Source organism: Anomaloglossus baeobatrachus, chromosome 11, assembly GCF_048569485.1.
Source record: "Anomaloglossus baeobatrachus isolate aAnoBae1 chromosome 11, aAnoBae1.hap1, whole genome shotgun sequence".
NCBI lineage: Eukaryota > Metazoa > Chordata > Amphibia > Anura > Aromobatidae > Anomaloglossus > Anomaloglossus baeobatrachus.
In genome coordinates this window covers 9,125,574-9,149,569 of record NC_134363.1, presented here as the reverse complement: position 1 = coordinate 9,149,569, position 23,996 = coordinate 9,125,574, and the positions used below count along the sequence as shown (strand labels likewise).

Genomic DNA, 23,996 nt, shown 5'->3' with positions numbered 1-23,996 from the left:
CCCAGGGCGCTGCTGTGCTGCGCAGATGTCACCTGATATTCTGTGCGCTCACTCCCCAGGCGCTGCTGTACTGCGCAGATGTCACCTGATATTCTGTGCGCTCACTCCCCAGGCGCTGCTGTACTGCGCAGATGTCACCTGATATTCTGTGCGGTCACTCCCCGGGCGCTGATGTACTGCGCAGATGTCACCCGGCACCCTGATATTCTGTGCGGTCACTCCCCGGGCGCTGCTGTACTGCGCAGATGTCACCTGATATTCTGTGCGGTCACTCCCCGGGCGCTGCTGTACTGCACAGATGTCACCCGGCACCCTGATATTCTGTCTGGTCACTCCCCGGGCGCTGCTGTACTGCGCAGATGTCACCCGGCACCCTGATATTCTGTGCGGTCACTCCCCGGGCGCTGCTGTACTGCGCAGATGTCACCTGATATTCTGTGCGGTCTCTCCCCGGGCACGGCTGTGCTGCGCAGATGTCACCCAGCACCCTTATTCCCTCCTAGGACGCCGGACGCCTCCTCTACATCGGCCAGAACGAGTGGACTCACATAAACTGCGCCATCTGGTCGGCCGAGGTCTTCGAGGAGAATGACGGATCCCTGAAAAACGTGCACGCCGCCGTGGCGCGAGGGCGGCAGCTGGTGAGCGATATATGCGATGGCTAGGTTTGCTTTCCTCTGCTTGCTGACAGTGAATGACGCCTTCCCGTATGGCCTCCTAACGCTTCCTCTCCTCTTTTTTCCCGTCAGCGGTGCGAGCACTGCACGAAGATCGGCGCCACGGTCGGCTGCTGCCTGTCCACGTGCCAGAGCAACTTCCACTTCATGTGTGCCCGGGCGACGCGCTGCAGCTTCCAGGACGACAAGAAGATGTACTGCCAGAAGCACACCAGCCTGCTGGACGGGACGGTGAGACCCCAAAATATACAGCATGGGGGGGCCTGTGTGGAGGGCAGGGGAGATGCACGGGGCTGTGGTGCTGGACGGGACGGTGAGCCCCCAAAATATGCAGCATGGGGGGGCCTGTGTGGAGGGCAGGGGAGATGCACGGGGCTGTGGTGCTGGACGGGACGGTGAGACCCCAAAATATACAGCATGGGGGGGCCTGTGTGAAGGGCAGGGGAGATGCACGGGGCTGTGGTGCTGGACGGGATGGTGAGACCCTTACCCAGTGAAACACTGCTAATGGCCGCAGGCCATGCCACTGCTATGGGGCCCCGTGGAACTCTGTGCTTGCTCCAGCTGAAACATGCTCGCCAATTAAGGATGTGAATATTCACTGCTCCCCATGCTCTTAATCCCACCCCCCTTTCTGCATAGAAGCCGGTGCCGAGAGGTGGGTGGGATCATGGGCTTGGGAGCAGTGAATATTCATAGTCTTTACTAGCAACACGTGATCAGCCGGCTTCCTGCAGCGGCTGGGTGATCACGTGTGCTGCTATTAAAGACCATGAATATTCACTGCTCCTCGCCCCCATAATCCCACATAGCACAGGCTTCAGTGCCGAGAGGTTGAGGTGGACGGGATTATGGGCGTGTGAAGCAGCGAATATTCATTTTCTTTAATAGCAGCACACGTGATCACCCAGCAGCCGGCTTCCTGCCGGTGTGCTGAGATTAAAGGAAATGAATATTCACTGATCCTTGCCCCCATAATCTCGGGAATGGGAACAGTGAATATGGTGGCAGCTGATGGCGGTGTAAGTGGGCATGCTGGGGGGGGAAGCAAAGGTTACAGTGGGGAATAAACCTAGGGTTGTGTCAACTCCCTCCCCCCCCCCCCCCCCCAAAAAAAAAAAAGGGGTTGGGGATCGGACTTGAACTGTAGCATCTGTCCAGACGCCAAACCCAATATGTCAATGGGAACACCAAAAAATGTGGAAAAAACACACAGCCTTATACTTAGTCTCCCGCTCGGCTAGAGCGCTGCTTCCGGGTCCGATGATTAGCTCTCATACGTATTCATTGCTTACCCCGCCCACAGTCAGTCCTGACATCTGTGATTGGTTGTAGTTAGACTGCGCCCCTTACCCTGTGGGACAGTGTCTGTGATTGGTTGGAATAATAAATTATTAAATTTGGCGTAGGGACACATATTATGACACTTATTAAAGATAAAACCACCGCTACAGGCTGCAGCTCCGGCCGTGCACTTATTTTAGCTGTGTATCAAAATAAGAGGAACCGCATGCAGCGTTTATTTTTTTACATTATATAAATTTTAAAAACCAGTGTGCAGTCCCCACCATATTTGGTACTCAGCCATGATAAAGCCCGACAGCTGGGGGCTGGTATTATCTGGCTGGGGAGACCCATGCTTATTAGGACCCCCCAAACCTAAAAATATTAGCCAGCAGCCGCCCAGATTGTCGCATCCATTAGATGCCACAGTCCCGGCACGTCATCCGGCTCATCCCGATTGCCCTGGTGGGTTGGGAATTGGGGTAATAAGGGGTTAATGACAGCTCAGAGCTGCCACTAAACCCTAGATTAGTAACTGGGAGGGCCATTACTAATTTGCATGTGTAAAGAAATAAACACAAACATTGGGGAAAAAAAAAACCTTTATTTGAAATAAAATAAAAAAAAGCAACCCTCTTTCACCACTGTATTAACCCACCAAACACCCAGGTGTGATGACCGCCCCCTGTGGCTTCAGGCAGACACTGACTGAGCCACAGCTGTGTGCGGTGATGTCACTGAATTTACCAACTGGAGATTCCCATTGTCCCCCACCTGTGACCGCAGGTAACCTCACCGCAGGTGAACTCATTGAACTCAGTGATCTCACCGCAGGTGAACTCAGTGATCTCACCGCAGGTGAACTCAGTGATCTCACCGCAGGTGAACTCAGTGATCTCACCGCCGGTGAACTCTGACACCTCACCGCCGGTGAACTCTGACACCTCACCGCCGGTGAACTCTGACACCTCACCGCCGGTGAACTCTGACACCTCACCGCCGGTGAACTCTGACACCTCACCGCCGGTGAACTCTGACACCTCACCGCCGGTGAACTCTGACACCTCACCGCCGGTGAACTCTGACACCTCACCGCCGGTGAACTCTGACACCTCACCGCCGGTGAACTCTGACACCTCACCGCCGGTGAACTCTGACACCTCACCGCCGGTGAACTCTGACACCTCACCGCCGGTGAACTCTGACACCTCACCGCCGGTGAACTCTGACACCTCACCGCCGGTGAACGGAGTTCAATCAGACCAGGCAGAAAATTGTGTTTTTTTGCTAAGATGCAGATTCGGTGCTTAAATTTATATACCAAATTCCTGCACCAACACTGCATGTCTTGGCAAAAACCCCCCCACAAAAAATCATGTTTTTTGGCCAGGAGATGCAGGTCTGATTGAACTCTGTGACCGCAGATAAACTCGGTGAAGTCACTGTGCACAGCTGCTGCTCAGTGTCTGTCTAAAGCCACAGCGGGCGGTCATGTTCTGAATGCGCCCGCGCTCTGAGACTTCAATAGTGTGGCAGAAGCCGAAATCTTCATGGGACCTCATGTGGATTATGTCGGACCTGGGTGTTTGGTGGGTTAATAAATTGGAGAAAGAGGGTGGGGGTTGTTGTGAGGCAAATCCCGGGATATGAAGATGAATTATGACTCCAGTCATAATCCCTCATCACTCCCTGGCAGTGCCCCCTCCCTTCTTGTTCTCAGTGTTCCACTTACACCTCCATGGCCATGTCCTGTGATATGGAGATGAGGTGGTGTGGGAACAATGGACACAGGATGACTCCCTGCCGTCACCCTGTAACAAGAGTTGTATCTCATTAGCAAGGCTATGGAACTAGCTAGACAGAACGACTCCAGTAAAAAATGGTTCATATCTCGCAAGCCATATTTCCGATAAATATGGCAACCATAAAAATGGTGTCTCCGCATGCGGACGATGCCGGCACACCCTTTTTATGGGAGCAGGACATTGGGAAATGCCCCAGGCGTGATATCAGCCAATGGGGAACTGGCAGACAGGTCATGAGTCCCCTCGTTCCGTAGCTAAATTCATAACTGTCACAATGAGAGCATTGGCGTCCGCCTACGACGCTCCCAGGCAAAGTTATGGCCATATTCCATGTTGTGGATTTTGTCCATAACTCCAGCCAGGGGTGGAGCAGTGCTCCCTCTGAGGTCACGAAGGTAGGAGGGGACCTGGATTTGTCCAGGTTGATAACCCTACTTCGGCCATTTTCCAGTGTTCTTTCGCTGGGGGTCACGTGTAGGAAACATCTGTGGGAGTTCCTGGAAACCTGGTCTACAGCGCCCCCCTGTGGCCAGACGCACAAGGTAACTGATTGAATTGCATACCTGTTGTAAACCATGCTTTATCTGTAACTGTACTCTGACATATGTATATTCTGTAGATTCCCTATTGTATATATTGTAGTTTCTAGTGTGCTTTAGGCTGATTAAATTATATAATTAATCTTGGGCTGTTCTGTTATCTCGATCTTGAATCCCACGTCTGTGTGTTCGGCTAATAGTTACCGTAAATCGGTTGGTGGCAGCGAATTGTGCCAAGGATTATTGTGGGGAGGCCAGTGAGATTCGGGGAGATTTTATATATTCCGCCCGCGGAGGTCGGGGGAATATATACCTTACTCTCACCGGGGACCCTTCAATAATCGGCATAAGTAGTATAGCGGCCTCCTTGCTTATGGTCGGGCAATTCCATAATTGGCCTGACTATAAGAGGGGCGCTAGAGAGCGCGTCACGTGCTCTGTCTGTCGGTCGGGAGGTATAAAGGAGGGGTGACCCCCACTTGTTACCCCCCGATTGTGACGTACTGGTAGCCAGCGCGGGGGATTTCTGAGTGACCCCCCCGGTGGTTTGTGACATATTGGTGGCATAGCGGTGGGATCGAGATAATAGTGTGTGTGAGTGTGAGACCCATACTCCCAGACACTAAAGACTGCCTGCAGCAGCTGTGGCTGCTGGGGTCTTCAGACTAGCTCAACACTAGAGTGTCAGAGTGCAGATACTGTAAGGTGTGTGGAGGCATCAGGTGTCAGTTCTGTGTCAGTGACCAAAAGTCTGCAAGAATGGCTGATGGCACCAGGAGCAGAGCTATGCAACTGGCCAATGCTAAGGCAGGAGCCGAAGAGAGGGAGGACGGTGCTGTGGACAGCAATGAGGAGGTTGCCCACGAGTCCTCCAGGAGCTCGACGCCAGAAAACCGTTCTGCCGAGGACATTGCGCAACCTGGCACTGCTGGACAAGATGAGGAGGAGCTCACCCAAGGTTCCTCAACGAGCCAGATGCCAGCCCTCCGCTCTGAAAGGGACAGTGAATCGCCTAGCTCTGCAGCGTGCCGCAGATCACCACGTGCCATTCCACCGAGCCTGGGAGGCTCGGATAGCCTTCTTCAAATGGCTATGGCCCTTCTCCAGGCTGGAGACCAGAAGGGCTACAAGGAACTCCTGGCAGAGCGCAGGGCAGAGCGGCAGGCAGCGCGTGACGCTGAGGCTGCGGAGCGGCACGCAGAGCGTGAGGCTGCGGAGCGAGAGCGGCAGGCAGCGCGTGAAGAGCGAGAGCGACAGGCAGACCGTGACTACCAGCTGCAGCTAGCTCAGCTCCGGCCCTCATCAGCCACATGTGACCTTCGAGACACCAAACTTCCAAAGGTCCGTGTTGAGGACTTCCCAGTGCTGGAGAAGGATGGAGACTTGGACTCTTTCTTGACTGCTTTTGAACGGACTTGCTTGCAGCACCATCTGGACAAGGACCAGTGGGCCAAATACCTGACCCCCCGTTTAAGGGGTAAGGCCCTGGATATCCTTGGGGACTTGCCTGCTGAGGCAGATCAGGGCTACGACACCATCAAGCGGGCCCTGATCCAACAGTACAACCTCACTCCAGAGTCCTACCGCAAGAAGTTCCGGAGCCTACAGAAGGGACCAAAGGACTCCTGGGCTGACCACCGGCGGGCACTTGCCCGAGCTGCCGACCACTGGACCCAAGGCCTGCAGCTTTCCACCGGACCGGAGATCCTGGACTTGTTCATCACGGAGCAACTCTTGTGGAACTGCCCTGAGGATCTCCGCCAGTTCATCCGAGACCAGAAGCCAAAGGGGTCCACGGCTACAGCTGCCCTTGCCGATGACTACACCAACAACCGGGCCCCTGAGGCCAGGAGAGCGGCCACCAGCAGCACCTGGAGAGGGGGTAAGATGAATTCGGCGACTGCCCCACCTGCCCCTAGACTGCAGGGGGTGTCCCCCTCAACTCCCCTCTCCAGGCCCGTGGCGGAACCAAGACGGTGCCACCAGTGCAACCTACCTGGACACTTCAAGGCCATGTGCCCTCAGCGTCCCAAGGCCCCGGCTCCGTCCCCGTCCCAAGGGCCGCCCAAGGTGTATTGTGTGGGTGGGGGTGGTGGTAGGTCCCTGGACAGCTTCCAACCTGTCACCGTCGGCCGGTCTGTGACCATAGGACTGCGAGACAGCGCCTCGGAGGTGACTCTGGTGCGGCCTGAGATGGTGTCCCCCCAAGACTTGATCCCTGGAAAAACCCTCGCTGTCTCCGGGATTGGAGGCACTGACCCGGCGCTGCCTGTTGCTGACATTTATGTGGACTGGGGCGCAGGGCGGGGGGTGAGGGAGGTGGGGGTAACTGATCGGATCCCTGCAAACGTGCTACTTGGGACAGATTTGGGGCAGATAACCTCCCAGTTTGGGCCCCCCCCAAGGGCTGAACCTTCAGCCCGTACTGACATGACTCCTAACAATGTTAATGTGTTATCTATGAATGATGTAAGGGAGGAGGGAGTGAACTCTGATATTTCTGCTTGCACAGACACCATAGACACACACGCAGCTGCAGCTGTGACAGGGGAGGGGGTCAGAGAAAGGTGTGACAATGCCTCTACAAGTAATCAGCCTGTGAGCTGGGATCTGTTGCCCTCTGCAGGGATAAGCAGAGAGCAGGGTGCTGCAGGGGGAGGACCAGTGTGTGGGGTGGGGGCTACCACAGCAAATGTGGGGGTCCCCAGAGATTTCACAGCGGGGTTCTGTTGCTGCAGGAGGGGAACAGGCAGGTGAGATTGGGGCCGGTCCAGGAGCGGAAGTGCTCCCAGGTAAGATCTCGGTGCATGGTTCCCCCACAACCGGGGTGTCAGGAAGCCAGGTAGGTCTGCCTGAACCGGCGACTTGGTCAGGAACGGAGGAGGAGCAGGCACGACCCACGGTCGCAGCGGCTGTGGCCGCTGTCACCCGCAGTGGGAGTGCTGGAAGCCAAGGGGCCTCCCGGAGGTCCGATAGCTCTTCCCCTTCTGACCAAGTGGCAGCCGAGTCAGGTGGAGGCCAGGACACAGGTCCCGGGGTACTGACTGAAGATGTGACAGTCTCGTCGATTCTGGCCACATCTAGTCAGGGGTTTCAGGCAGCGTTAGAAGCTGACAACAGCCTGAAAGCTCTTAAGGAGCAGGCGGCACAGCCTCCCTCGGACTCGGACCCGGAGCGAGTGGTCTGGGACCAAGGACGGCTGTACCGGGCCACGGTCCAGCAGGGTTCACCGGAGGCGTGGCCCAGGGACCGACAGTTGGTGGTACCCTATCCGTTCCGGACGGAGTTGTTGCGGATCGCACATGAGATTCCGATGGCCGGACACCTAGGGATCGCTAAGACCAAGGCCAGGTTAAACCAGCATTTCTACTGGCCAAAAATGGGGGCCGATGTGGCTGCCTACTGCCGTTCGTGTGAAACCTGTCAGAGAGTGGGGAAGGCGGGGCCACGCCCCAAAGCCCCACTAGTATCTCTGCCAATCATCGATGAGCCTTTCAGGAGGGTGGCTGTGGATCTGGTCGGCCCGCTGGCCATCCCCAGCAGCTCCGGGAAACGCTTCCTACTGACGGTAGTGGACTATGCCACCCGGTACCCAGAAGCAGTGGCCTTGTCGTCCATTCGGGCTGACAAGGTGGCCACCGCATTGCTGGAGATTTTCTCCCGAGTGGGTTTTCCCCAGGAAATGCTCACTGACCGGGGGACCCAATTCATGTCCCAGCTGATGGAGGCCCTCTGTAAGCAAGTCCAGGTGCGACATCTGGTGGCCAGCCCGTACCATCCACAGACTAATGGCCTGTGCGAGCGGTTCAATGGCACCTTAAAGCAGATGCTTAAGATGTTGGTCGACTCCCATGGGCGTGACTGGGAGCGGTATCTCCCACACCCGTTATTTGCTTACCGGGAGGTTCCACAGGCCTCAACAGGATTCTCACCGTTTGAGCTCCTGTACGGGCGACGTGTGCGGGGCCCCCTGGCTCTGGTGAAAGAGGCTTGGGAAGGGGATTTGGCCACCCCTGGAGTGTCGGTTATCGAGTATGTCATGCGCTTCCGGGACAAAATGCAGGCCTTGACGCAACTGGTACACGACAATATGGCTCAAGCCCAGGCCGATCAGAAGCGTTGGTACGACCAGAACGCTTGTGAGAGGACCTACCAAGTGGGTCAAAAGGTGTGGGTACTGGTCCCCGTACCACAGGACAAGCTTCAGGCAGCCTGGGAAGGCCCATACCTCGTGTACCAGCAGCTCAACCCTGTAACGTACCTGGTCACCCTGGACCCTGCCCGTGGAAGGCGGAAGCCCTTCCATGTGAACATGATGAAGGCACATCATGAGCGGGAGGCATGCGCGCTCCCCGTGTGCAACCTGCCCGAGGAGGGAGAAGCGGAAACCCTCTTGGATATGCTAGCCCAGGTTAGGGCAGGCGGATCCATTGAGGATGTGGAGGTTGGCCACCAGCTCTTGGAGGACCAACGGTCCCAGCTGTGGGCCACCCTACACCCCTTCCGGGGGTTGTTTACCAACCAGCCCGGAAGGACTGACTTGGCTGTCCATCACGTGGACACTGGGGATCATCCCCCGATCCGGCGTTCAGCATATCGGGTCTCCCTGGAGGTGCAGCAACACATGCGCCAGGAGATTGACGAGATGCTGAAGCTGGGGGTGATCCAGGCATCCAACAGCGCTTGGGCCTCGCCTGTAGTCCTCGTCCCTAAGAAGGACCGAACCACTCGGTTCTGCGTGGACTACAGGGGGCTCAATGCTGTCACGGTCGCCGATGCGTACCCAATGCCACGCATCGATGACCTGCTCGATCAGTTGGCCGGGGCTCAGTACCTGACCATCATGGACCTGAGCCGGGGATATTGGCAGATCCCCCTGACTCGCAAGGCCAGGGAACGCTCTGCCTTTATTACCCCATTTGGACTGTACGAGTCCACTGTGATGCCATTCGGGATGAGGAATGCCCCTGCCACTTTCCAGCGGATGGTCAACACCCTGCTCAAGGGACTTGAAGGGTACGCGGCCGCGTACCTGGATGACATTGCCGTCTTCAGTCTTACCTGGGAAGATCACCTAGAGCATCTAGCACAGGTGCTCAGGCGGGTCCACCGGGCAGGTTTGACCATCAAGCCGGGCAAGTGTCAGCTGGCCATGAGCGAGGTCCAGTACCTCGGTCACCGGGTAGGCGGGGGAACACTGAAGCCCGAGCCTGAGAAAGTGGAGGCCATCGCATCCTGGCCCACCCCCAGGACCAAGAAGCAGGTGATGTCCTTCTTAGGGACCGCCGGGTACTATAGGAGGTTTGTTCCACGCTATAGTAGCCTGGCAAAGCCCTTGACGGACCTCACCAAGAAGAAGCTGCCCTCTGCAGTCGATTGGACAATGGACTGCGAGACAGCCTTCCGGGCCCTAAAGGACGCCCTGTCCAGCCCGCCCGTGCTACAGGCAGCCGACTTCACGCGGCCGTTTGTAGTACAGACCGATGCCAGTGACTTCGGCCTCGGTGCGGTGCTCAGCCAGGTGGACTCTGCGAGCCAGGAGCACCCAGTCTTGTACCTGAGCAGGAAGCTGTTACCAAGGGAAGTTGCCTATTCCACGATGGAGAAGGAGTGCCTGGCCATAGTGTGGGCCCTGCAGCGTCTGCAACCCTATCTATACGGGCGCCACTTCATCGTGGAGACGGACCACAATCCCCTCAGCTGGTTGCACACCGTCTCTGGGACGAATGGGCGATTGTTGCGATGGAGCCTTGCGCTCCAGCAATACAACTTCACCATTCGCCACAAAAGGGGCCGTGACCACGGTAACGCAGACGGGCTGTCCCGACAAGGAGAGGTCGCGGACGGGCGCACGGGGGAACACCGGAGTGTGCTGCCCCCTAGCGCCCTCAAAAGGGGGGAGGTGTGAGGCAAATCCCGGGATATGAAGATGAATTATGACTCCAGTCATAATCCCTCATCACTCCCTGGCAGTGCCCCCTCCCTTCTTGTTCTCAGTGTTCCACTTACACCTCCATGGCCATGTCCTGTGATATGGAGATGAGGTGGTGTGGGAACAATGGACACAGGATGACTCCCTGCCGTCACCCTGTAACAAGAGTTGTATCTCATTAGCAAGGCTATGGAACTAGCTAGACAGAACGACTCCAGTAAAAAATGGTTCATATCTCGCAAGCCATATTTCCGATAAATATGGCAACCATAAAAATGGTGTCTCCGCATGCGGACGATGCCGGCACACCCTTTTTATGGGAGCAGGACATTGGGAAATGCCCCAGGCGTGATATCAGCCAATGGGGAACTGGCAGACAGGTCATGAGTCCCCTCGTTCCGTAGCTAAATTCATAACTGTCACAATGAGAGCATTGGCGTCCGCCTACGACGCTCCCAGGCAAAGTTATGGCCATATTCCATGTTGTGGATTTTGTCCATAACTCCAGCCAGGGGTGGAGCAGTGCTCCCTCTGAGGTCACGAAGGTAGGAGGGGACCTGGATTTGTCCAGGTTGATAACCCTACTTCGGCCATTTTCCAGTGTTCTTTCGCTGGGGGTCACGTGTAGGAAACATCTGTGGGAGTTCCTGGAAACCTGGTCTACAGCGCCCCCCTGTGGCCAGACGCACAAGGTAACTGATTGAATTGCATACCTGTTGTAAACCATGCTTTATCTGTAACTGTACTCTGACATATGTATATTCTGTAGATCCCCTATTGTATATATTGTAGTTTCTAGTGTGCTTTAGGCTGAATAAATTATATAATTAATCTTGGGCTGTTCTGTTATCTCGATCTTGAATCCCACGTCTGTGTGTTCGGCTAATAGTTACCGTAAATCGGTTGGTGGCAGCGAATTGTGCCAAGGATTATTGTGGGGAGGCCTGTGAGATTCGGGGAGATTTTATATATTCCGCCCGCGGAGGTCGGGGGAATATATACCTTACTCTCACCGGGGACCCTTCAATAATCGGCATAAGTAGTATAGCGGCCTCCTTGCTTATGGTCGGGCAATTCCATAATTGGCCTGACTATAAGAGGGGCGCTAGAGAGCGCGTCACGTGCTCTGTCTGTCGGTCGGGAGGTATAAAGGAGGGGTGACCCCCACTTGTTACCCCCCGATTGTGACGTACTGGTAGCCAGCGCGGGGGATTTCTGAGTGACCCCCCCGGTGGTTTGTGACAGTTGTTTTTTTTTTTTTTCTTTGTCGCTCTATTGGGAGACCCAGACAATTGGGTGTATAGCTACTGCCTCCGGAGGCCACACAAAGTATTACACTTAAAAGTGTAAGGCCCCTCCCCTACTGCCTATACACCCCCCGTGGGATCACGGGCTCCTCAGTGTTCATGCTTTGTGCGAAGGAGGCTAACATCCACGCATAGCTCCACTGTTTAGTCAGCAGCAGCTGCTGACTTTGTCGGATGGAAGAAAAGAGGGCCCATACTTGGGCCCCCAGCATGCTCCCTTCTCACCCCACTTTTGTCGGAGGTGTTTGTTAAGGTTGAGGTACCCATTGCGGGTACGGAGGCTGAAGCCCACATGCTGTTTTCCTTCCCCATCCCCTTAGGGCTCTGGGTGAAGTGGGATCCTATCGGTCTCCAGGCACAGGAGACCGTGCTCCGTCCACAGCCATGGGTATCTGCTGGACATGGAGCTGAGTATCGTCAGGGACAGGGCCCTGCTACATTAAGGTACTCTGTGTCCCCGTGCAAGTCGCGCACACACACACCAGCATTGCTGGGTGTGTTAGTGCGCCGGGAGCAGCAGCGCGGCGCGCTTGTGCTATACTCACTGCAGCTTGCTGAGTGAGTTTATGTGTTAGGAACTACCGCGCCGGCCGCTGATGGCGGTTTTTACGGCGACAGCGCTGCGGCGCGGCTGGGACTTGTGGTGCGCCGGGGACTTCCGCGCTTATACGGCGGCCGCGCTTATAAATCGAGTCCCCGGCTTTTGCGGCCTAGTTCCGTTTCGTTCCCGCCCCCAGGCCTGCCAGTCAGGGGAAGGGCGGGACGCTGTTCAGAACGTCAGCGCCGAGGGCTGGAGTCTGCTTAGCATACTCCAACCCCCCTCACTGGGCACAGTGGGACGCCAGTTTCCCGCACTTTGTCTGGGGCACGCCCACGGCCCGCCCCTCTTCACAGGACGCCGGCAGCCATTCCTGTTTGCATGTCTCAGTGGAGAAGGGAGACAAGCTCTGGGAGACCCAGACACGGGATTCTGGCGACCACACACCCGCTTGGAGCGGGCGGTAAGCGGCACCTCGGGTGCTGACCCCACTTGTGCCGAAGTGTTCATTTGTACTTTATGCTTGTATTCTATACATTGCACTGTACGGTCGCTATTCTTGGCTATATACCCTCCTAGATTGCTAGACAACAGCATGTCATCCGCAAAAAGCAAGGGGGCCAAGACACAGGCTTTCTATGCTACCTGCACCGCATGTGCGGCTGTTCTACCGGCTGGTGCCACTGACCCCCATTGTGTGCAATGTTCGGCCCCTGTGGCACTTGCTCAGCCGGGGTCTCTGCTAGAGGTGGCCCAAGGAGAACCACCTGTGAACACTGTCCAGGTGACAGGGACGGAGTTTGCAGTTTTTGCTGATAGATTGTCTGTGACTATGACTAAAATCCTTGAGACTTTGCAGTCCAGACCGGTACCTCAGACCATGGGCACTGTTGATTCAATGCTCCCTGGCCCCCCTCATTTGGAACAAATCCGTGCTCCGGGGGGGTCCCATGCATCCCGGGGTGATGGCTCTGACACGGACGACAGTCCCAGACAGCCTAAGCGAGCTCGCTATGAGCGACCCTCGACTTCATCACACTGGTCAGGGTCCCAGCAGGAGGACTCGCTATATGATGAGGCAGAGGTAGCTGATCAGGATTCTGACCCTGAGACCACTCTCAATCTGGATACACCTGATGGGGACGCAATAGTGAATGATCTCATAGCGTCCATCAATAAAATGTTGGATATTTCTCCCCCAGCTCCTCCGGTGGAGGAGTCAGCTTCACAGCAGGAGAAATTCCATTTCAGGTATCCTAAGCGTAAATTAAGTACTTTTCTGGACCACGCTGACTTCAGAGAAGCAGTCCAGAAACACCATGCTTATCCAGATAAGCGTTTCTCCAAACGTCTTAAGGATACACGTTATCCCTTTCCTCCTGACGTGGTCAAGAGCTGGACCCAGTGTCCAAAGGTGGATCCCCCAATCTCCAGGCTTGCGACTAGATCCATAGTTGCAGTGGAAGATGGGGCTTCCCTTAAAGATGCCACTGACAGACAGATGGAGCTCTGGTTGAAATCCATCTATGAAGCTATCGGCGCGTCGTTTGCTCCAGCATTCGCAGCTGTATGGGCACTCCAAGCTATTTCAGCTGGTCTTGCGCAGGTTGACACTGTCACACGTACATCTGTTCTGCAAGTAGCGTCCTTAACCTCTCAAATGTCTGCATTTGCGTCTTACGCTATTAATGCTGTCCTGGACTCTACAAGCCGTACGGCAGTGGCGTCCGCCAACTCCGTGGTGTTACGCAGAGCCTTGTGGTTAAGGGAATGGAAGGCAGATTCTGCTTCCAAGAAGTGCTTAACCAGTTTGCCATTTTCTGGTGACAGACTGTTTGGTGAGAGATTGGATGAAATCATTAAACAGTCCAAGGGTAAGGATTCATCCTTACCTCAGCCCAGACCAAATAAACCCCAACAGAGGAGGGGACAGTCGAGGTTCCGGTCCTTTCGAGGCTCGGGCAGGTCCCAATTCTCCTCGTCCAAAAGGACTCAGAAGGATCAGAGGAGCTCAGATTCTTGGCGGGCTCAGTCACGCCCGAAGAAAGCAGCCGGAGGAACCGCTACCAAAGCGGCTTCCTCATGACTTTCGGCCTCCTCTCTCCGCATCCTCGGTCGGTGGCAGGCTCTCCCGCTTTGGCGACATTTGGCTGCCACAGGTCAAAGACCGTTGGGTGAGAGACATTCTGTCTCACGGGTACAGGATAGAGTTCAGTTCTCGTCCTCCAACTCGATTCTTCAGAACTTCTCCGCCTCCCGACCGAGCCGATGCTCTTCTGCAGGCGGTGTGCTCTTTAAAGGCAGAAGGAGTGGTGGTCCCTGTTCCTCTTCAGGAGCAAGGTCACGGTTTTTACTCCAATTTGTTTGTGGTGCCAAAAAAGGACGGGTCTTTCCGTCCTGTTCTGGACCTAAAACTGCTCAACAAGCATGTGAAAACCAGGCGGTTCCGGATGGAATCCCTCCGTTCCGTCATCGCCTCAATGTCTCAAGGAGATTTCCTAGCATCAATAGACATCAAAGATGCTTATCTCCACGTGCCGATTGCTCCAGAGCACCAGCGTTTTCTACGCTTCGTTATAGGAGACGAACACCTTCAGTTCGTAGCTCTGCCTTTCGGTCTGGCGACAGCCCCAAGGGTCTTCACCAAGGTCATGGCAGCAGTAGTAGCAGTCCTGCACTCTCAGGGTCACTCCGTGATCCCTTACTTGGACGATCTACTTGTCAAGGCACCCTCTCAAGAGGCATGCCAACACAGCCTGAACGTGGCGCTGGAGACTCTCCAGAGTTTCGGGTGGATCATCAACTTTTCAAAGTCAACTCTCACCCCGACCCAATCGATAACATACCTTGGCATGGAGTTTCATACCCTCTCAGCGATAGTGATGCTTCCGCTGGACAAACAGCGTTCAATACAGATAGGGGTGCAATCTCTCCTTCAGGGCCAGTCGCACCCCTTGAGACGCCTCATGCACTTCTTGGGGAAGATGGTAGCAGCAATGGAGGCAGTCCCTTTCGCGCAGTTTCATCTGCGTCCACTACAATGGGATATTCTCCGCCAATGGGACGGGAAGTCGACGTCCCTAGACAGGAACGTCTCCCTTTCTCAGACGGCCAAGGATTCTCTTCAGTGGTGGCTTCTTCCCACCTCATTGTCAATAGGAAAATCTTTCCTACCCCCATCCTGGGCGGTGGTCACAACGGACGCGAGTCTATCAGGGTGGGGAGCAGTTTTTCTCCACCACAGGGCTCAAGGTACGTGGACTCAGCAAGAGTCCACCCTTCAGATCAATGTTCTGGAAATCAGAGCAGTGTATCTTGCCCTACAAGCCTTCCAGCAGTGGCTGGAAGGCAAGCAGATCCGAATTCAGTCGGACAACTCCACAGCGGTGGCATACATCAACCACCAAGGAGGGCCACGCAGTCGGCAAGCCTTCCAGGAAGTCCCGCGGATTCTGACGTGGGTGGAGGACACGGCATCCACCATATCCGCAGTTCACATCCCGGGCGTAGAAAACTGGGAAGCAGACTTCCTCAGTCGCCAGGGTATGGACGCAGGGGAATGGTCTCTTCACCCGGACGTGTTTCAGGAAATCTGTCGCCGCTGGGGGATGCCGGACGTCGACCTAATGGCGTCCCGGCACAACAACAAGGTCCCGGCCTTCATGGCACGGTCTCACGATCTCAGAGCTCTGGCGGCGGACGCCTTAGTTCAAGATTGGTCGCAGTTTCGGCTGCCTTATGTGTTCCCACCTCTGGCGCTGTTGCCCAGAGTGCTACGCAAGATCAGGTCCGACTGCCGCCGCGCCATCCTCGTCGCTCCGGACTGGCCAAGGAGGTCGTGGTACCCGGATCTGTGGCATCTCACGGTAGGACAACCGTGGGCACTACCAGACCGGTCAGACTTGCTGTCTCAAGGGCCGTTTTTCCATCAGAATTCTACGGCCCTGAGCCTGACTGTGTGGCCATTGAGTCCTGGATCCTAGCGTCTTCAGGTTTTTCTCATGAGGTCATTGCCACCATGAGACAGGCTAGGAAACCAACCTCTGCCAAGATCTACCACAGGACGTGGAAGATATTCTTAACTTGGTGCTCTGCTCAGGAAGTTTCTCCCTGGCCATTTGCATTGCCTACTTTTCTTTCCTTCCTGCAATCCGGGTTGGAAAAAGGTCTGTCGCTCGGCTCCCTTAAGGGACAAGTTTCGGCGCTTTCTGTATTTTTTCAGAAGCGCCTAGCACGACTTACTCAGGTACGCACGTTCCTGCAAGGAGTTTGTCACATTGTCCCTCCTTACAAGCGACCGTTAGAGCCCTGGGATCGGAACAGGGTTCTAATTGCTCTTCAGAAGCCGCCTTTCGAGCCTATGAGGGATGTTTCCCTGTCTCGCCTTTCTCAGAAAGTGGCTTTTCTAGTAGCGGTCACGTCTCTTCGGAGAGTGTCCGAGCTAGCAGCGCTGTCATGCAAATCTCCCTTCCTGGTGTTTCACCAGGATAAGGTGGTTCTGCGCCCGATTCCGGAGTTTCTCCCTAAGGTGGTATCCCCCTTTCATCTCAATCAGGATATCTCCTTACCTTCTTTGTGTCCTCGTCCAGTTCATCAATGTGAAAAAGATTTGCATATGTTGGATCTGGTGAGAGCACTCAGAATCTACATTTCCCGCACGGCTCCTCTGCGCCGCTCGGATGCACTCTTTGTCCTTGTCGCTGGCCAGCGTAAAGGGTCGCAAGCTTCCAAATCCACCCTGGCTCGGTGGATCAAGGAACCAATTCTTGAAGCCTACCGTTCTGCTAGGATTCCGGTTCCATCAGGGCTGAAGGCCCATTCTACCAGAGCCGTGGGTGCGTCCTGGGCATTACGGCACCAGGCTACGGCTCAGCAGGTGTGCCAGGCGGCTACCTGGTCGAGTCTGCACACTTTTACCAAGCATTATCAGGTGCATACCTATGCTTCGGCGGACGCCAGCCTAGGTAGACAAGTCCTTCAGGCGGCGATTGCCCACCTGTAGAAAAGGGTCGTTTTTACGGCCCTATCATGAGGTATTATTTACCCACCCAGGGACTGCTTTTGGACGTCCCAATTGTCTGGGTCTCCCAATAGAGCGACAAAGAAGAAGGGAATTTTGTTTACTTACCGTAAATTCCTTTTCTTCGTCGCTCCATTGGGAGACCCAGACGATTGGGTGTATAGCTACTGCCTCCGGAGGCCACACAAAGCATTACACTAAAAAGTGTAAGGCCCCTCCCCTTCTGGCTATACACCCCCAGTGGGATCACTGGCTCACCAGTTTTCGGCTTTGTGCGAAGGAGGTCAGACATCCACGCATAGCTCCACTGTTTAGTCAGCAGTAGCTGCTGACTATATCGGATGGAAGAAAAGAGGGCCCATATGGGGCCCCCAGCATGCTCCCTTCTCACCCCACTGGTGGTTTGTAAGGTTGAGGTACCTATTGCTGGTACGGCGGCTGGAGCCCACATGCTGTTTTCCTTCCCCATCCCCCTGAGGGGCTCTGAGGAAGTGGGATCTTACCGGCCCCAAAGCCCTGAGGCCGGGCTCCATCCACAGACCCATTGAACCTGCTGGATGTGGAGCGGGAGTGCCGTTCAGGGACATGGCCCTGCAACTTTCAGGTACTCTGTGTCCCCGTACACACAGGCACAGCACACTCCAGACTTGCTGGGTGTGCTAGTGCGCCGGGGACAGTAAAGGGTTACAGTCACTGCAGCCTAGCTGAGTGACTTTATTTATTGGGAACTACCGCGCCGGACGCTCCGGGAGCGGCGGCGCGGCTGGGACTTGTAGTGCGCCGGGGACTTAGCGCCGACCGCGCTTTTACGGCGGCGGCGCTTATAAATCCAGTCCCCGGCTTTTGCGGCCTAGCTCAGCTTCGTTCCCGCCCCCACCCTGTCAATCAGGGTAGGGGAGAGACGCTGTACAATCAGCAGCGCCGAGGGCTGGAGCCTTATTTACATGCTCCAGCCCTCTCACTAGACACTGTGGGACGCCGGTTTCCCGCTCTGACTTGGGGCACGCCCACGGCCCGCCCCTCGTCACACGAGCTGGAGAAGAACGCCGGCAGCCATTCCTGCAGTCCGAGCTGAGAGAACGGACTCTGGGCAACCAGGCACAGGACTAGGCGACCACACACCCGCTTATAGGCGGGCGGTAAGCGGCACCTGGGGTGCTGACACTAAATACCGCAGTTTGTCTATTTGTATTTAAGTACACTGCATAGGTCGCTATTTTGGGCTATATGCCCTCTTAGATGGCGACACATCAGCAGCAGGAAAGCATGGGTGCTAAGGCACAGGCTTTCTATGCTGCTTGTATTGCACGTACTGAAGTGTTCATGTGTATTTATGCTTGTATGCTATACACTGCACTGTACGGTCACTAGTCTTGGCTATATTCGCCATAGAATGGCTAGACTACAGCAGCAGAAAAGCAGGGGTGCCAAGGCACAGGCTTTCTATGCTGCTTGTATTGCATGTGCTGCAGGGTTCATTTGTACTTATGCTTGTATGCTATACATTGCACTGTACGGTCGCTATTCTGGGCTATATTCCCCTAGATGGCTAGTCTACAGCAGCAGAAAAGCAGGCTTTCTATGCTGCTTGTATTGCATGTGCTGCAGTGTTCATTTGTACTTTATGCTTGTATGCTATACATTGCACTGTACGGTCGCCATTCTTGGCTCTATAAGTCGGCAGCAGCATATAAGCAACACAGGCTTTCGATGCTGTTTTTGCTGCATGTGATACTGTTCCACGGCACTGCTCCCCATTGGGTGCAATGCTCCCCTGTAGCACTTGGTCAGCCGGGGTCTCTACTTGACGTGGCCAAAAGAACCACCTCTCAACCCTGTCCAAGGACAGGGACGGAGTTGCAATGGGACTTGCAGTCCGGACAGGCCATGGGCAATCTGGATCATTGCTCCCTGGCCACCCTCACTTGGATTAAAAATCGGTGCTCCGGGGGGGTCCCAGGAGGCTCTCTGTATGATGAGGCAGACGTAGCTCATCAGGACTTTGATCCTGACACCGCTCTCACTCCGGATACACCGGATGGTGACGCCATAAGGAATGATCCTATAGCGTCCATCAATGGAATGTTGGATCTTTTCTCCCTCAGCTCCCCCAGCGGAGGAGTCAGCTTCACAGCAGGAGAAGTCCCATTTCAAGCTCAAACGTATATTGAGTATTGTTCTGGCCACGCTGACTGCAGAGAAGCAGTCCAGGAACACCACGCTTCCCAGATAAGCGTTTTCTCCAAACGTATTAAGGATACACGTTATCACTTTCCCCCTGACGTGGTCAAGCGCGGGACCCAGGGTCCAAAGGTGGATTCTCCAATCTCCAGGCTTGCGGCTAGAGCCATAGTTGCAGTGGAGATGGGACTTCACTTACAGATGCCATTGACAGACAGATGGACTCTGGTTGAAATCTGTCTATGAGGCTATCGGCGTGTCGGTTGCTCCGGCATTCACAGCCGTATGGGCACTGTCACAAACCACCGGGGGGGGGTCACTCAGAAATCCCCCGCGCTGGCTACCAGTACGTCACAATCGGGGGGTAACAAGTGGGGGGTCACCCCTACTTTATACCTCCCGACCGACAGACAGAGCACGTGACGCGCTCTCTAGCGCCCCTCTTATAGTCAGGCCAATTATGGAATTGCCCGACAATAAGCAAGGAGGCCGCTATACTACTTATGCCGATTATTGAAGGGTCCCCGGTGAGAGTAAGGTATATATTCCCCCGACCTCCGCGGGCGGAATATATAAAATCTTCCCGAATCTCACTGGCCTCCCCACAACAATCCTTGGCACAATTCGCTGCCACCAACCGATTTACGGTAACTATTAGCCGAACACACAGACGTGGGATTCAAGATCGAGATAACAGAACAGCCCAAGATTAATTATATAATTTAATCAGCCTAAAGCACACTAGAACTACAATATATACAATAGGGAATCTACAGAATATACATATGTCAGAGTACAGTTACAGATAAAGCATGGGTTACAAACAGGTATACAATTACATCAGTTACCTTGTGTGTCTGGCCACAGGGGGGCGCTGTAGACCAGGTTTCTAGGATTCTTCCTCACAGGTCTTTCCCAACCAGGCCCCCGAGCAGAAGAACCTTGGAAAATGGCCGAAGCAGGGTTATCAACCTGGGCAAATCCAGGTCTCCTCCTACCTTAGTGACCTCACGGGGAAGCACTGCCACTCCCCCTGCATGGATCAGAATTATCCAGAAAAGGGGATTTTGGCCATAACTGTGCCTGGGAGCGTCGTAGACGGACGCCAATGCTCTCATTGTGACAGTTATGAATTTAGCTGCATAACGAGGGGACTCATGACCTGTCTACGAGTTCCCATATGGCTGATATCACGTTTGGTGTGTTTCCCAATGTCCTACTTCCATAAAAAGGGTGTGCCAGCATCGTCCACATGCGGAGACACCATTGTTATGGTTGCCATATTTATCGGAGATATGGCTTGCGAGATATGAACCATTTTTTACTGGAGTCGTTCTGTCTGGCTACTTCCATAGCCTTGCTAACTAGCTAGCAGCTCCTACTACAGGGTGACGGCAGGGAGTCATCCTGTATCCATTGTCCTAAAGCCACCTAATTTCCATATCACAGGACATGGCCATGGATTTGTTGCTAAACCAGTTGTGTGAAGGGAAGGGGGTAGTGACACCAGGAGGGCTTCCTGACATGACTTGAATGTCATGATTTATCGTCATATCTCCGGATTTACCTCACACCTCCCCCCTTTTGAGGGCGCTAGGGGGCAGCACACTCCGGTGTTCCCCCGTGCGCCCGTCCGCGACCTCTCCTTGTCGGGACAGCCCGTCTGCGTTACCGTGGTCACGGCCCCTTTTGTGGCGAATGGTGAAGTTGTATTGCTGGAGCGCAAGGCTCCATCGCAACAATCGCCCATTCGTCCCAGAGACGGTGTGCAACCAGCTGAGGGGATTGTGGTCCGTCTCCACGATGAAGTGGCGCCCGTATAGATAGGGTTGCAGACGCTGCAGGGCCCACACTATGGCCAGGCACTCCTTCTCCATTGTAGAATAGGCCACTTCCCTTGGTAACAGCTTCCTGCTCAGGTACAAGACTGGGTGCTCTTGGCTCGCAGAGTCCACCTGGCTGAGCACCGCACCGAGGCCGAAGTCACTGGCGTCGGTCTGTACTACAAACGGCCGCGTGAAGTCGGCTGCCTGTAGCACGGGCGGGCTGGACAGGGCGTCCTTTAGGGCCCGGAAGGCTGTCTCGCAGTCCATTGTCCAATCGACTGCAGAGGGCAGCTTCTTCTTGGTGAGGTCCGTCAAGGGCTTTGCCAGGCTACTATAGCATGGAACAAACCTCCTATAGTACCCAGCGGTCCCCAAGAAGGACATCACCTGCTTCTTGGTCCTGGGGGTGGGCCAGGATGCGATGGCCTCCACTTTCTCAGGCTCGGGCTTCAGTGTTCTCCCGCCTACCCGGTGACCGAGGTACTGGACCTCGCTCATGGCCAGCTGACACTTTCCCGGCTTGATGGTCAAACCTGCCCGGTGGATCCGCCTGAGCACCTGTGCTAGATGCTCTAGGTGGTCCTCCCAGGTGGGACTGAAGACGGCAATGTCATCCAGGTACGCGGCCGCGTACCCTTCAAGTCCCTTGAGCAGGGTGTTGACCATCCGCTGGAAAGTGGCATGGGCATTCCTCATCCCGAATGGCATCACCGTGGACTCGTACAGTCCAAATGGGGTAATAAAGGCAGAGCGTTCCCTGGCCTTGCGAGTCAGGGGGATCTGCCAATATCCCCGGCTCAGATCCATGATGGTCAGGTACTGAGCCCCGGCCAACTGATCGAGCAGGTCATCGATGCGTGGCATTGGGTACGCATCGGCGACCGTGACAGCATTGAGCCCCCTGTAGTCCACGCAGAACCGAGTGGTTCGGTCCTTCTTAGGGACGAGGACTACAGGCGAGGCCCAAGCGCTGTTGGATGCCTGGATCACCCCCAGCTCCAGCATCTCGTCAATCTCCTGGCGCATGTGTTGCTGCACCTCCAGGGAGACCCGATATGCTGAACGCCGGATCGGGGGATGATCCCCAGTGTCCACGTGATGGACAGCCAAGTCAGTCCTTCCGGGCTGGTTGGTAAACAACCCCCGGAAGGGGTGTAGGGTGGCCCACAGCTGGGACCGTTGGTCCTCCAAGAGCTGGTGGCCAACCTCCACATCCTCAATGGATCCGCCTGCCCTAACCTGGGCTAGCATATCCAAGAGGGTTTCCGCTTCTCCCTCCTCGGGCAGGTTGCACACGGGGAGCGCACATGCCTCCCGCTCATGATGTGCCTTCATCATGTTCACATGGAAGGGCTTCCGCCTTCCACGGGCAGGGTCCAGGGTGACCAGGTACGTTACAGGGTTGAGCTGCTGGTACACGAGGTATGGGCCTTCCCAGGCTGCCTGAAGCTTGTCCTGTGGTACGGGGACCAGTACCCACACCTCTTGACCCACTTGGTAGGTCCTCTCACAAGCGTTCTGGTCGTACCAACGCTTCTGATCGGCCTGGGCTTGAGCCATATTGTCGTGTACCAGTTGCGTCAAGGCCTGCATTTTGTCCCGGAAGCGCATGACATACTCGATAACCGACACTCCAGGGGTGGCCAAATCCCCTTCCCAAGCCTCTTTCACCAGAGCCAGGGGGCCCCGCACACGTCGCCCGTACAGGAGCTCAAACGGTGAGAATCCTGTTGAGGCCTGTGGAACCTCCCGGTAAGCAAATAACAGGTGTGGGAGATACCGCTCCCAGTCACGCCCGTGGGAGTCGACCAACATCTTAAGCATCTGCTTTAAGGTGCCATTGAACCGCTCGCACAGGCCATTAGTCTGTGGATGGTACGGGCTGGCCACCAGATGTCGCACCTGGACTTGCTTACAGAGGGCCTCCATCAGCTGGGACATGAATTGGGTCCCCCGGTCGGTGAGCATTTCCTGGGGAAAACCCACTCGGGAGAAAATCTCCAGCAATGCGGTGGCCACCTTGTCAGCCCGAATGGACGACAAGGCCACTGCTTCTGGGTACCGGGTGGCATAGTCCACTACCGTCAGTATGAAGCGTTTCCCGGAGCTGCTGGGGATGGCCAGCGGGCCGACCAGATCCACAGCCACCCTCCTGAAAGGCTCATCGATGATTGGCAGAGATACCAGTGGGGCTTTGGGGCGTGGCCCCGCCTTCCCCACTCTCTGACAGGTTTCACACGAACGGCAGTAGGCAGCCACATCGGCCCCCATTTTTGGCCAGTAGAAATGCTGGTTTAACCTGGCCTTGGTCTTAGCGATCCCTAGGTGTCCGGCCATCGGAATCTCATGTGCGATCCGCAACAACTCCGTCCGGAACGGATAGGGTACCACCAACTGTCGGTCCCTGGGCCACGCCTCCGGTGAACCCTGCTGGACCGTGGCCCGGTACAGCCGTCCTTGGTCCCAGACCACTCGCTCCGGGTCCGAGTCCGAGGGAGGCTGTGCCGCCTGCTCCTTTAGAGCTTTCAGGCTGTCGTCAGCTTCTAACGCTGCCTGAAACCCCTGACCAGATGTGGCCAGAATCGACGAGACTGTCACATCTTCGGTCAGTACCCCGGGACCTGTGTCCTGGCCTCCACCTGACTCGGCTGCCACTTGGTCAGAAGGGGAAGAGCTATCGGACCTCCGGGAGGCCCCTTGGCTTCCAGCACTCCCACTGCGGGTGACAGCGGCCACAGCCGCTGCGACCGTGGGTCGTGCCTGCTCCTCCTCCGTTCCTGACCAAGTCGCCGGTTCAGGCAGACCTACCTGGCTTCCTGACACCCCGGTTGTGGGGGAACCCTGCACCGAGATCTTACCTGGGAGCACTTCCGCTCCTGGACCGGCC

At 55.6% G+C, this 23,996-nt stretch overlaps 1 protein-coding gene across 1 annotated transcript in view; it reads left to right on the top strand.

Moving 5' to 3' along the window:
- The window catches only part of KMT2B (lysine methyltransferase 2B), a 140,752-nt gene that overhangs the window by 48,917 nt on the left and 67,839 nt on the right, over positions 1 to 23,996 (top strand). Inside the window, 2 exon segments of the mRNA XM_075328330.1 lie at positions 504 to 641; positions 750 to 908. Coding sequence (XP_075184445.1) covers positions 504 to 641; positions 750 to 908 — 297 coding nt within the window.